Source organism: Lissotriton helveticus, chromosome 6 (assembly GCF_964261635.1).
Source record: "Lissotriton helveticus chromosome 6, aLisHel1.1, whole genome shotgun sequence".
Taxonomy (NCBI): domain Eukaryota; kingdom Metazoa; phylum Chordata; class Amphibia; order Caudata; family Salamandridae; genus Lissotriton; species Lissotriton helveticus.
Window position 1 is genome coordinate 36,222,197 of NC_136067.1, and position 13,789 is coordinate 36,235,985.

The 13,789-nt window shown below is 46.6% G+C and overlaps 1 protein-coding gene across 3 annotated transcripts in view; it reads left to right on the forward strand.

The window, feature by feature from the left end:
- Positions 1 to 8,020, forward strand: part of MOCS1 (molybdenum cofactor synthesis 1) — a 261,645-nt gene extending 253,625 nt beyond the window's left edge. For 2 of the 3 annotated variants that reach the window (XM_078647327.1, XM_078647326.1), the window contains one exon: positions 4,993 to 8,020. Coding sequence is in view for 2 of the 3 variants with exons in the window: in XM_078647326.1 (XP_078503452.1) it covers positions 4,993 to 5,846 (854 nt within the window). In the remaining variant the exon portion in view is untranslated. The remainder of the gene's footprint in view (positions 1 to 4,992) is intronic. The other variant, XM_078647325.1, reaches the window with a different exon arrangement.
- The last annotated feature ends 5,769 nt before the right edge of the window (positions 8,021 to 13,789 follow it).

The following is a 13,789-nucleotide window of genomic DNA, read 5'->3' on the forward strand; positions in this document are numbered from 1 at the left end:
TGCAGAGGCAGATAGTGCCAGATACTGGCATGTGGGGACAATTGATTTGAAATACATATCCTGTCTGGCACCTGGGACTATTCTAAAGGTGTGGAAACTGCAGTTATACCAGAGAGAGCATTACCACAGGTCAGTAATCTGTATCAATGGCTTGGTGGGTTTTGCCATTGGCTGAAGTAGGTGGAGGAATGAGGCCACACACAGGCACATGCCCTAAACTGCTAGAGTGCCTGTTACTTGCAGAGTGAGCCTGTCGCACTTAAAAAATACACTATGTAAAATACTGAGTCTAATTATGCATCCCTCAGAGCTTGTCATTGTCTGAAACTGCCTTATGTACATACAGTCGCCCAGACCCAGCCCAATTATTACAATATCTACAGAACTTTGCATCAGTCAGAACCGTATCATATTTCGTGTCCTTAGAGGATTGACTTCTGTGGTCTCTGCTCTGCCTAACAAAGTCGAACATCGCAGCTAAAGCAAGGTGGAAAGTTGATTAACCGGTATAGCATCCTTTAATAAAGCTGGGTCTCATTGACAAAAAAGGTTGAATTCTGCACCGATGGGTTTGCTACCTTTCCTTAGTGCAGATTTCCTGCTCTTCGTACCTTATAAGGTTAGACATGGAATCCTGCTGCTGCTGCTGCAGGTCTTCAGGCATGCTTATGGAAACACTTTGTGAATTAAATTTTTCATGTAGCCATATATATGTGTCTCTTGCAGGAGCAATGCATTTGCTAGCTCTTTTGTTGTTTTGACTCCACAGGACACATGTTTTCCCTGTGGAGAAGCTCATTTGAGTATAACACTACCAGTTTCGGAGGGGTTCTTTTTCCTTTTCTACCCTGGAAAAGGGTATATTGCTGATCCACGTTAGGGGTAAATCTCTGACCTTTTCAAAGATGGTATGTAGTTTTAGATGAGAGTGATTACTTCCAAATAAAACTGACAGGCATTCCCGCCCTGCAATACTCAATTAAAGCCCCTACGTGTAACCTTAATCACAGAAAACTCTTCCTAGAGTAAGTTTATTTTTAAGTTTAAAACCCAAGTTAGAGGGTAAACATTAGGGTTACACAAGTAGCTTTGAGAATCTGGCCCAGTGTTTCTCTAAGGCCAATACCTCCCTGTCGCGCATTCAGGCAGGTCTAGATGTCAGAGATACACTTCTGTTGGGTTTAGAACAACAAGCTTTGCTGTTTGTGTGCTAACCACAGTGCTGGAGCGCCTCGCCAAGTTGGCGTACTGTGCTTTCTTCCAGGCTGCAGTCATGTCATCCAAGTGTCAGAAGGGAAGGAATTGCTGATCAGAGAGTGAACTCCCTTTGTAGTTCAGGAAGAAGGATGCTTTAGATTGGCATGGAGATGCCCTTTGACTGCTTCGGTCCTTGGACACCGGCTTCTCGTCCAATCCTCGGCTCATTGCCAAAGGCCTCATGATTTGGAGCTAACCAAGTGATCACACACTGCCCCAAATTGTAACTATGTAAAAACAACTTAACAGAGAGCTGTCACTGTCCCAATCACATGTTTGTAGCCAACCATCCCATCTCAAGCTGAATTCTCTCTTTTGCTTTGACTGTCCCCACACACCTTGCTGTAGGTGCTGTGCCTGTTGTAAGATGCTCTGCTGTAGTAACACTGTTCTCTAAAGCTCTCTGCTCCTTTTTGAAAGTGGGTATTCATTGCATAAAATCTGCTACATCTGTAGTTTTATAAAGTCAGAGGCCCTTGAGAGGGTCATCAATACTTGTAAAGTGAGAGTGGTAGTACTTGCGGAGCAAAGGCGCCCTAGTAAGTGACCAGCTCGTGGTGAGGCAGATCACCATTCTCTGCTCGTGGGTGGACGCCGTTTCAGTGTCCAGGAGTCTGTGCACCTGGCCTGAATTTGAAGGACTTTTTCATAAACCCCTTGGCCAGCAGTGTATGATAAGTGTTGGCAATAATGCTGTGTCTCTCTATGGTGGAGGAGTGTGTGAGCGACAGGCGTGGAGTCAGGCTTAGGTTTGTCAGGTTTTTCTTACGTGTCTGGGGGCTCCAAGGCACCCCCATGTAATGTACAATAAGGTTCGGCCCATTGAGCTGCGATTGAAAACTTGACCTGTCTCATAGCCAAGGATCCCTGGGCAGAAGTGTCGTCATGTACTACTGATAGGGACAAAGTCCAACGCACTATAGAATTTTGACTGCCAGAGGTGAAGGTTACCAAGGATCCGTACTTCACTTGAGCCGGTGCTCACCAGTGGGCACCACCGGCAATTAATTTAAGAGACAGGAAGAGTTTAGGTTTGTCCCCCGGGCTCGAGTTGTCAAATAGAAGTAAAAAGAACTGGTAAATATGGTTCTCTTATTCCATTGTGAGCTGCTTGTGACAGAATTACAAACTCCAGCCATTAAATGTAATAACTAATATTCCCCACTTGTAACTGGCTCCATTTATTCAGGTGTTACCGTGGATTCATTCCAAATAAAGCACCGAAATGGACTAGCTCTTGTGCGTCACATGAGAAATCCCTCTTGTGGGCAGCTATTTAGTCTGATTTTTCCCACTTGAAGTTTGTACGGTAGCAAGATCTGATTCTTTCAACTTGTAGTTTGTACTGTAGCTAAAGCTGATTTTCACACTTGGATTTTGTACAGTAAGTAGAGCGGATTTTGTCCACTTGGAGTTTATACGATAACTAGAGATTATTTTTTTGCTTGGATTGTGTGCGAGCGCTAGAGCTGATTTTTACCTTTTTGAGTTTGTACGGTAATTAGAGATGGTTTTATCCACCATGGGTTTGTACGGGAGCTAGAGCTGGTTTTTTCCACTTAGAGTTTATATGGGAGCTAGAGCTGGTTTTATCCACTCTGGGTTTATACGGGAGCTAGAGCTGGTTTTATCCACTCTGGGTTTATACGGGAGCTAGAGCTGGTTTGATCCACTCTGGGTGTGTACGGTAACTAGAGATGGTTTTATCCACCATGGGTTTGTACAGGAGCTAGAGCTGGTTTTATCCACTTTGAGTTTGTACGGGAGCTAGGGCTGGTTTTATCCACTCTGGGTTTGTACGGGAGCTAGAGCTGGTTTTATCCACTCTGGGTTTGTACGGTAGCTAGAGCTTGTTTTATCCACTTAGAGTTTATACGGGAGCTAGAGCTGGTTTTATCCACTTAGAGTTTATACGGGAGCTAGAGCTGGTTTTATGCACTCTGGGTTTGTACGGTAGCTAGAGCTGGTTTGAGCCACTTTGAGTTTGTGCGGTAGCAGCGCTGGTTTTATTCACTTTGAGTCTGTACGGGAGCTAGAGCTGGTTTTATCCACTTTGAGTTTGTACTGGAGCTAGAGCTGGTTTTATCCACTCTGGGTGTGTACGGGAGCTAGAGCTGGTTTGATCCACTTTAAGGTTGTACTGGAGCTAGAGCTGGTTTGATCCACTTTGGGTTTGTACTGGAGCTAGAGCTGGTTTTATCCACTCTGGGTTTGTACGGGAGCTAGGGCTGGTTTTATCCACTCTGGGTTTGTACGGGAGCTAGAGCTGGTTTTATCCACTTAGAGTTTATACGGGAGCTAGAGCTGGTTTTATCCACTCTGGGTGTGTACGGGATCTAGAGCTGGTTTTATCCACTTTGAGTTTGTACGGGAGCTAGAGCTGGTTTTATGCACTCTGGGTTTATACTGGAGCTAGAGCTGGTTTTTATCCACTTTGAGTTTGTACTGGAGCTAGAGCTGGTTTTATCCACTTTGAGTTTGTACTGGAGCTAGAGCTGGTTTTATCCACTCTGGGTTTGTACGGGAGCTAGAGCTGGTTTTATGCACTCTGGGTTTGTACTGGAGCTAGAGCTGGTTTTATCCACTCTGGGTTTGTACGGGAGCAAGAGCTGGTTTTATCCACTTTGAGTTTGTACTGGAGCTAGAGCTGGTTTGATCCACTCTGGATTTGCACGGGAGCAAGAGCTGGTTTTATCCACTTTGAGTTTGTACGGGAGCTAGAGCTGGTTTTATCCACTTTGAGTTTGTACTGGAGCTAGAGCTGGTTTTATCCACTTTGAGTTTGTACGGGAGCTAGGGCTGGTTTTATCCACTCTGGGTTTGTACGGGAGCTAGAGCTGGTTTTATCCACTCTGGGTGTGTACGGGATCTAGAGCTGGTTTTATCCACTTTGAGTTTGTACAGGAGCTAGAGCTGGTTTTATCCACTTTGAGTTTGTACGGGAGCTAGGGCTGGTTTTATCCACTCTGGGTTTGTACGGGAGCTAGAGCTGGTTTTATCCACTTAGAGTTTATACGAGAGCTAGAGCTGGTTTGAGCCACTTTGAGTTTGTACTGGAGCTAGAGCTGGGTTTATCCACTTTGAGTTTGTATGGGAGCTAGGGCTGGTTTTATCCACTCTGGGTTTGTACGGGAGCTAGAGCTGGTTTTATCCACTTAGAGTTTATACGGGAGCTAGAGCTGGTTTTATCCACTCTGGGTGTGTACGGGATCTAGAGCTGGTTTTATCCACTTTGAGTTTGTACGGGAGCTAGGGCTGGTTTTATCCACTTTGAGTTTGTACTGGAGCTAGAGCTGGTTTTATCCACTCTGGGTTTGTACGGGAGCTAGAGCTGTGTTTTTTAACAGGAAGGGACAGGACTCGTCTGCAGTCTATTATTTCAGAGTGATAATCCACATGTAGTCTCAACATGCGGCCCTAGAATGGGCACACCTTTTGGTGAACGCTCAGCACTGGAGATGTGTTCAGGGGGTGCAGCCTAGGACTTCTCCTGGGTGTCTGAAAATCGTGCTTAATGAGAATAATGAACTGCTTTAAAAAGTCATTTGTTGCCTTTTAAAGTAAAATGTGTACATCTTTGTGTTGGCTTTGCAATAGTCTCATTGTGCTCAGTGACTACAATTAAATATTTCAGTGATTGCATGAATATTATTTTCTGAAAAGCTTGATACCAGAAATCTTTTTTTAAATAATATCATGGTTAAATGTAGTCTTCATATATTTTGTCTTTTCCAGCATCTTGGTTTCCAAGCATACCACTACCAAAGCTACAAGCTTGGAACCAACCGCAGCAAGGACCAGATCGCACACCGACCTTGTTGAGCTCAAGCTTGCGTAAATGGCATCAGAGTGGGTTTCCACAACTGGTCAGCTTGCCGCCTTCGCTGCTACAGGAGATGCCGCATGGAGCAATCGCGCAGCCACAAAAGAGACATTACTGCTTGAGCCCTGGCTCATTCTTAATGTGCCTTAAGAAAAGATCATCTTGTCTTCTACACACCACTACAATACCCAGGGGGAGTTTCCCTGAACAGAGAGAGGGGATTCTATCAAGGAAACAAATCAAAACTGACTCTGCTGGTGTGAAGCGGTGGTCCAGCACACACAGTCCCTCCACCCATCTGACACACGTCAACTCTGAAGGAAAGGCCACCATGGTGGACATAGGTGGTAAACCTGTGTCCCTAAGGACAGCCGTCGCTACCGCCATCGTCCTCTTGGGTCCCAAGGCTTTTGAGATGGTGCAAAACAACCAGCTGAAGAAAGGCAACGTGCTCTCAGTGGCACAGGTGGCTGGTATTCAGGGGGCTAAACGCACCAGCCAGCTCATACCCTTGTGCCACGTCATCCCCTTGGATAAAGTAGATGTCACTCTGAAGCTTGATGCTAATCGGTGCGCAGTGGTGGTTGAGGCCCTTTGCCGCTCAGAGGGTAAGACTGGCGTAGAGATGGAAGCCCTGGTGGCAGCGAGTGTAGCGGCACTGACCGTGTATGATATGTGCAAGGCAGTCACACATGACATAGTTATTGAGGAAGTGAAACTTCTCAGCAAGACTGGTGGACAGAGAGGTGACTATCTTCGCTCATGATCTCCCCTAAAAATCCATTCTGCTACCCCAGAGGAACATACATTGTAAAAGCACGACTAGGCAAGCTTCCCCTCCGCCAGGTCTGCAAGGTGGCTTCATCTCTACTTAAAGTGCTGCCTTTGGGCTCAGTGACACTGTGTATGTCCTTTGGGCTGCCTTTGGGCTCAGTGACACCGTGGGTGTTCTTTGGGTTCCCTTTGGGCTGCCTTTGGACTCCGTGACACTGTGGGTGTCCTTCGGGCTACCTTTGGACTCCGTGACACTGTGGACGTCCTTTGGGTCCCTTTGGGCTTCTTTAAGCTGCCTTTGCACTTATTGACATTGTGGATGTCTTTCGGGCTCCCTTTGGGCTTCTGTGGACTGCCTTTGGACTCAGTGACACTGTGGATGTCCTTCTGGCTACCTTTGGGCTGCCTTTGGACTCAGTGACACTGTGGATGTCCTTCGGGCTACCTTTGGGCTGCCTTTGGACTCAGTGACACTGTGGATGTCCTTTGGGCTACCTTTGGGCTTCTTTGGGCTGCCTTTGGACTCAGTGATACTGTGGGTGTCCTTTGGGCTCCCTTTGGGCTTCTTTGGGCTTCTTTGGGCTGCCTTTGGACTCAGTGACACTGTGGATGTCCTTTGGGCTTCTTTGGGCTGCCTTTGGACTCGATGACACTGTGGGTGTCCTTTGGGCTCCCTTTGGGCTTCTTTGGGCTGCCTTTGGACTCAGTGACACTGTGAATGTTCTTTGGGTTCCCTTTGGGCTTCTTTGGGCTGACTTTGGACTCAGTGACACTGTGGATGTCCTTTGGGCGCCCTTTGGGCTGCCTTTGGACTCAGTGACACTGTGGATGTTCTTTGGGTTCCCTTTGGGCTTCTTTGGGCTGACTTTGGACTCAGTGACACTGTGGATGTCCTTTGGGCTTCTTTGGGCTGACTTTGGACTCAGTGACACTGTGGATGTCCTTTGGGTTCCCTTTGGGCTTCTTTGGGCTGACTTTGGACTCAGTGACACTGTGGATGTCCTTTGGGTGCCCTTTGGGCTTCTTTGGGCTGCCTTTGGACTCAGTGACACTGTGGATGTTCTTTGGGTTCCCTTTGGGCTTCTTTGGGCTGACTTTAGACTCAGTGACACTGTGGATGTCCTTTGGGCGCCCTTTGGGCTTCTTTGGGCTGCCTTTGGACTCAGTGACGCTGTGGATGTCCTTTGGGCTGCCTTTGGACTCAGTGACGCTGTGGATGTCCTTTGGGCTCCCTTTGGGCTTCTTTGGGCTGCCTTTTGACTCTGTGGATGTCCTTTGGGCTCCTTTGGGCTGCCCTTTGGACTCAGTGACACTGTGAATGACCTTAACCAGTCTGTGCAGCCACCCCAACCAGGTCAGTTCATCTCGTTACCAGGTTTAGACATTTTCAAAATGTAACTGATAATGATGGTGGCGATGACTGTTCTTGAAAAGTGCATCAGATAAAGATGTGTTGAATGTTGTGCAAGCCTAACAAATTCTGAAAAGTTATTGTCACAGACATGATTTACCTCTCTTAGATTTCAATGTTGCATGACAAGGCAAGAAGGGGGCCAGTTCTACACTGCACACCATCTCGTGCATGTTTGCTAAAGTGTACCCTTTCTGAGTATCTTTCTGTATCCAGGGGTGACCTGCTAGTACCTTTTGAACTGATTAGATACACACATTACCTTCTAAGCGCTGCACGGACAGTGAGATGGTCAAGGGTGCCAGGTAGACAGAAGCAGAAGCGGGCTCCCTACTGCCCGCCTCTGTGCATCCACCATGTTCTGCACAGTAGACGCCATGCTCCTTCGATCCTTGGGTGCTCTGCTGAGACTGCTCCAGCGAGTAAGGTTCATCAGAGAAAACAGTCTGCAGCCAAACTGTTCGACTGGTTGGGTCAGCAACACACCTCAGGGTTAAACGGAAATGCTGTCTCTGACACTGGCTCACCAACCAATCAGAATGTAGCCTTCAGCTTGTTCTATAGCTGAGTTTCTCGCTTCTCATCAAATGCATTTATTCTCATGCTCTCTTGCTGCTCCATTGCAATCAAAAGCTGATGAAAAATGTGACATATGTCAGTATAATTTTACATTCCTGCAGTAACAAAGTAAAATCTGCTATGGTAATACATCACATTAATGTTTCTTCTATCAGTGCAAAAAACATGTTCTAAAATAGATGAAAAATATCCCAAATTGAAAAAATCTTTAAAACATTTACAAATTCCGCAAGGAACAGTGGCTATGTTTGCTACATTAAAATCTGAACAAGAGTTTGCACTGCCCCTATATCTTAATAACTCTGTTTTATAAAGCCTATTTTACCAGAATCACTGGTCCACTGTGCCTTACTGTCCACCCTCCAGGACACTGGCCTGCATCACTTGCTTTACTCAGGAAAAAACTCTTGCTGGAACACAAAAAACAGCGAAGGATACACCAGAGTCTGCCCAAGCCGCCATCTGCACTGTCCCAATACATCAGGATACGCCAGAGTCTGCCCAAGCCTCCATCTGCATTGTCCCAATACATCAGGATACACCAGAGTCTGCCCAAGCCGTCATCTGCACTGTCCCAATACATCAAGATACACCAGAATCTGCCCAAGCCGCCATCTGCACTGTCCCAATACATCAGGATATGCCAGAGTCTGCCCAAGCCGCCATCTGCACTGTCCCAATACATCAGGATACACCAGAGTCTGCCCAAGCCGCCATCTGCACTGTCCCAATACATCAGGATACACCAGAGTCTGCCCAAGCTGCCATCTTCACTGTCCCAATACATCAGGATACATCAGAGTCTGCCCAAGCTGCTATCTGCACTGTCCCAATACATCAGGATACACCAGAGTCTGCCCAGGCCTCCGCCTTCACTGCCCCAGTGACTCGGCAGAGTCTGCCCAAGCCTCTGCCTGCTCTGCCCTAGTGATAATGCAAGGACAACAGAGTCTTGCACAGCCTCCACTTTCACTGTCCTAATGATGTCCGGATACACCAGAGTCTGCCCAAGCCTCCATCTGTTGCCTGACAGATATGTCAGAATATGTACTAGTCTGCCCAAGCCGCCACCTTCACTGTTCTTCTCACACATCAGGATACCCAGAGTCTACCCAGCCCTCTGACTGCACTGCCTTCTGATACATCAGTATGCACCATTCTGCCCAAACCTCCGCTTGCGCTGCCCTGCCATTGCATCAGGAGTCTGCCCAAGTCTTAGCCTGAAATGTCTACATCCAGGTTCACCAGCCTGGCTTTGCCTCCTCCTAGTGAGACGTCAAATCAGTGAGGGCAGCAGTGACATGTTGTGCTGTCTCATCCGTAGCGAAAATGTGAGTAAAAATATTTGTTCAGTATTCAATACCAGCTGCAGAAGAAGCTTGCAGAAGTCTAAATATTATAATTTTACCTACCAGAGAAGTACAGTTTTTAGTCCTTAACAAGTGATTTGTTTCCCTGATACAAAAAGTTGGAATTGAAATATCCATTTTAAAAACTGCTTTTTGAGCTCTTGGCTGAACTCAAAAGTTGTTTTGCAGAAATCAGCAGTGAAGGACGGGACGGCAGTCATAGCATCTCTCATGGAGGGTCCACTCCTAAAGTCCTGAGTCTACTCCAATCCCACCTGGTGGTATTCATGGATTCCTTCTATCCGTGCTCATGAACACTGGAGTCTTTTGTGTCTTCCAAAAACAATGATAACAGTTAAAACGAGCGCACTGCAAGTCCAGGTCAAAGTTCAATGACAATTCGTACAGTGGTGCTCAGGAGGGACGGGGATGGTTACCACACCCCCAGCAGTAAACCACAGAAGTGGTTTGATAAACTTTATACTTGTCTTCCGAGCACTCAAGATATTATATTCAGTCTTGGATATGTAATTCTTCCAATTTTAATGTCCAAAATAAATGCACTCCAATCCAAGTTCCATGACATAATTCAATGCAGCCAACACGTGTTTCGTCCAGTCAAATTAGACATATGACTTCTTCAGGGCTGAACCCAAATAACATAATAAATAACATTCTCACAAAATAAAGTTTTGTAAGTGGGTGTAATGGTGTCACCTTAAAACCACATCCTGATACTTTTAGAGGCATTGAATGACTAATCAATGCTGACTTGTAGTGTGATTTATCCAATCTACTTAATAATTGGGACGTTTGGTACTTATACTCATCCTAACCATCTTATAGGTCTTAGGTGGTGACTCAGGCACGAATTTGGGGGTGTCCCCTTCTTATTTCTAATCTTTCAGTTCCCAATATATGATGGAACAATTTTGGAATAATTGTGGTAACACTAATTGTAAAAAACTTTATTTTGTGAGAATGTTATTTATTATGTTATTTGGGTTCAGCCCTGAAGAAGTCATATGTCTAATTTGACTGGACGAAACACGTGTTGGCTGCATTGAATTATGTCATGGAACTTGGATTGGAGTGCATTTATTTTGGACATTAAAATTGGAAGAATTACATATCCAAGACTGAATATAATATCTTGAGTGCTCGGAAGACAAGTATAAAGTCTTTTGTGTCTTGTTGGGTGAAAATCCTGTCCACGCGTTGCCCCGATTAAGCTTCGCATTACGCCTGGTCCAGTCGAAACAGTCCAGATCTGATCTGGTGTGGTCTTGAATGTGGTTGAGGGTTAAAACCTGTGAAGCGGAAATGCTGAAACATGGCTGTGAGCTCCACTGCGTTAGAGCGACAAGTTTGAGGCAAAAACCCTAGTTTGAGTCTGTACTCCTACAACTGCCAGGCTGATGTGCACACTGATGTGGGAACAAATGCCACTGGCTGCTTCCTTGTGCCCAGTTTACCTCAGGTGGATGAAAGCTGCACCAGAGAAGAGCACGTCTCCACCCTTGCTTCACTTGCTTCCATCTAGAACTGTGGAAGTTTGCTGTTTAGAGGCACCACAATTTTTAAATGTTGCTGATTTCAGTGTTGTTCCATGCTTTTTGCAGTTTCCAATAATGTATGCCTATTATTCGTGCGCCATTAGTGTTGATCCAGGAATACCCTGCACCCCACCAAAAACTGAGATTCAAAACCGCTCATCACAGCTGTATGCAGCCCACCGCCACATCAGTTGGGACACAGCCAGGCTTCCATTGATTGCAAAGATGTGCTCCCTCACCAGTTCACATTTTGTTGATGATCCTGCTCCAAGGAGGAGAGAGTTAGAGTTTCTCTGCTGAGGAGCCCTCATCGATTTCCTTCAGCTGCTCTCCCCTTCTTATTTCCTCACTTATTTTGTACGTGCTCTTGCAGCTTAAGTGGCAGCAACTTTCAAACCGTGGTCCTAGGGCCACAGTTTCCTTTGTTACCCAGACATGTATTGGGTTCCCTGTTGCATGGCACCTTGAACACCATTCCTGCTCCTTGTGCTCTACTGCTCTGAAAGAAACAGAGGTAAAGGCTAGTGTATGCCACAGGAAACATGTCTTCATTTCAAGCCAGGAGGTAGGTGCAGGAAATCAGAATCTTGGGATCAGATCTCTGTGATTTAGTCAATAGGTTCAGTTTAATCAGGCGGTTGAATCCTACTCCTCTGGATGGTGCCACTTATCGTCTTTTCTGTATTATAAGTGTCACCCATCTCACTCTTCGACCCTGAGGGAGGTACAGCTTTCCTTCTGCGTCTTTCCTGGGTTATAAATGTCTCCCACTTCACTCTTCGGCCCCAAGGGAGGTACAGCTTTCCTTCTGCCCATTTTGCGTCTTTCCAGGGTTATAAATGTCTCCCACCTCACTCTTCGACCCTGAGGGAGGTACAGCTTTCCTCCGGCCCATTCTTCACCTTTCCTGGGTTATAAATGTCTCCCACCTCACTCTTCGACCCTGAGGGAGGTACAGCTTTCCTTCTGCTCATTTTGCGTCTTTCCAGGGTTATAAATGTCTCCCACCTCACTCTTCGACCCTGAGGGAGGTACAGCTTTCCTTCTGCTCATTTTGCGTCTTTCCAGGGTTATAAATGTCTCCCACCTCACTCTTCGACCCTGAGGGAGGTACAGCTTTCCTCCGGCCCATTCTTCACCTCTCCTGGGTTATAAATGTCTCCCACCTCACTCTTCGACCCTGAGGGAGGTACAGCTTTCCTTCTGCTCATTTTGCGTCTTTCCAGGGTTATAAATGTCTCCCACCTCACTCTTCGACCCTGAGGGAGGTACAGCTTTCCTTCTGCTCATTTTGCATCTTTCCAGGGTTATAAATGTCTCCCACTATAAATGTCTCCCACCTCACTCTTCGACCCTGAGGGAGGTACAGCTTTCCTCCGGCCCATTCTTCACCTTTCCTGGGTTATAAATGTCTCCCACCTCACTCTTCGACCCTGAGGGAGGTACAGCTTTCCTCCGGCCCATTCTTCACCTTTCCTGGGTTATAAATGTCTCCCACTTCACTCTTCGACCCTGAGGGAGGTACAGCTTTCCTCCGGCCCATTCTTCACCTTTCCTGGGTTATAAATGTCTCCCACCTCACTCTTCGACCCTGAGGGAGGTACAGCTTTCCCTCTGCTCATTTTGCGTCTTTCCAGGGTTATAAATGTCTCCCACCTCACTCTTCGACCCTGAGGGAGGTACAGCTTTCCTCCGGCCCATTCTTCACCTTTCCTGGGTTATAAATGTCTTCCACCTCACTCTTCGACCCTGAGGGAGGTACAGCTTTCCTTCTGCTCAATTTGCGTCTTTCCAGGGTTATAAATGTCTCCCACCTCACTCTTCGACCCTGAGGGAGGTGCAGCTTTCCTCTGGCCCATTCTTCACCTTTCCTGGGTTATAAATGTCTTCCACCTCACTCTTCGACCCTGAGGGAGGTACAGCTTTCCTTCTGCTCAATTTGCGTATTTCCAGGGTTATAAATGTCTCCAACCTCACTCTTCGACCCTGAGGGAGGTACAGCTTTCCTCCTGCCCATTCTGACTCGGGTCAAGAAGGCGAGGGCCGTAAGGGTCCTCTGACATTGTAATGGCAACCTATTTAACAAGATTTGCCTTTCACAAAGTATAAAGTGCTTAATATGCAGCAGAACCTGGATGTTTGTCCATCAGGATGGGAAACACTGATGCCTGAACTGTAAAGTTATGCACTACATGCAAGGCTTAGAAAACCTCCTGATGTCTTGGCACTTCATTACCACTGCCTAATTTACTTCCCTGTGAGTGGGCAGGAATGTTCCTGTGTAAATGTGAGTTTTATTCAGTCGGTACTGGCCAGAGCCCAGTCTTCCCTTCAATCAGGGGAAGTGCTAGAGGGGCATAACCTACACCCACCAGGTTCTGCTCAAGCCAGAATGTCCTGTTGTCTTCCCCATGGTCCATGACCCACTAGTGATTTCAGATGCGGATGTACACACTGAACTGCAGCAGCAGGGAGAAGGCTTTATCCCCACTACCATCAGTGGTGTGCGATCACCCAAGTCATCCATGTCCTGTCAATTGTTTGTTGTCTGCACTTCATAGCATGCACTCCTGCTGTTGTTAAATCTGCAGTTTACAGGCTCTTCCTACTAGGGGCATTGGGTTTCCTCTCACAAGCGTCTTTGGAACTTCTACATCAGCCACTATCTTGTCTGCAGGGAAGGGTAAGATATGGGTCATTACTGAAGGTGCCATTTCAGATTCTCCCTCATTCCTGACTCTAATCCTTTGAACCATCTCTGGCTTGGGGTACTCTGTAAACACACCCAAGTACTCACTCCTCCCATGGTGGATGGTTTTATCTATTGGGACACCCACATCTCCCTATGAGGCACTTGTGGCTATCCAGAGGCGTTTCATGCCTCAATGGCAGAAATGTGAATAGTGGTTTCACAGATCATCGGCTACGAATGACCCAGTTTGTCATCATTTGAGAGAACAATGGGACCAGACATGGAGCTTTAAGCAACAGCTGTTCTGCTCTTCCCGAAACAACAAACTTACGCTCTTAACGTGTAGGT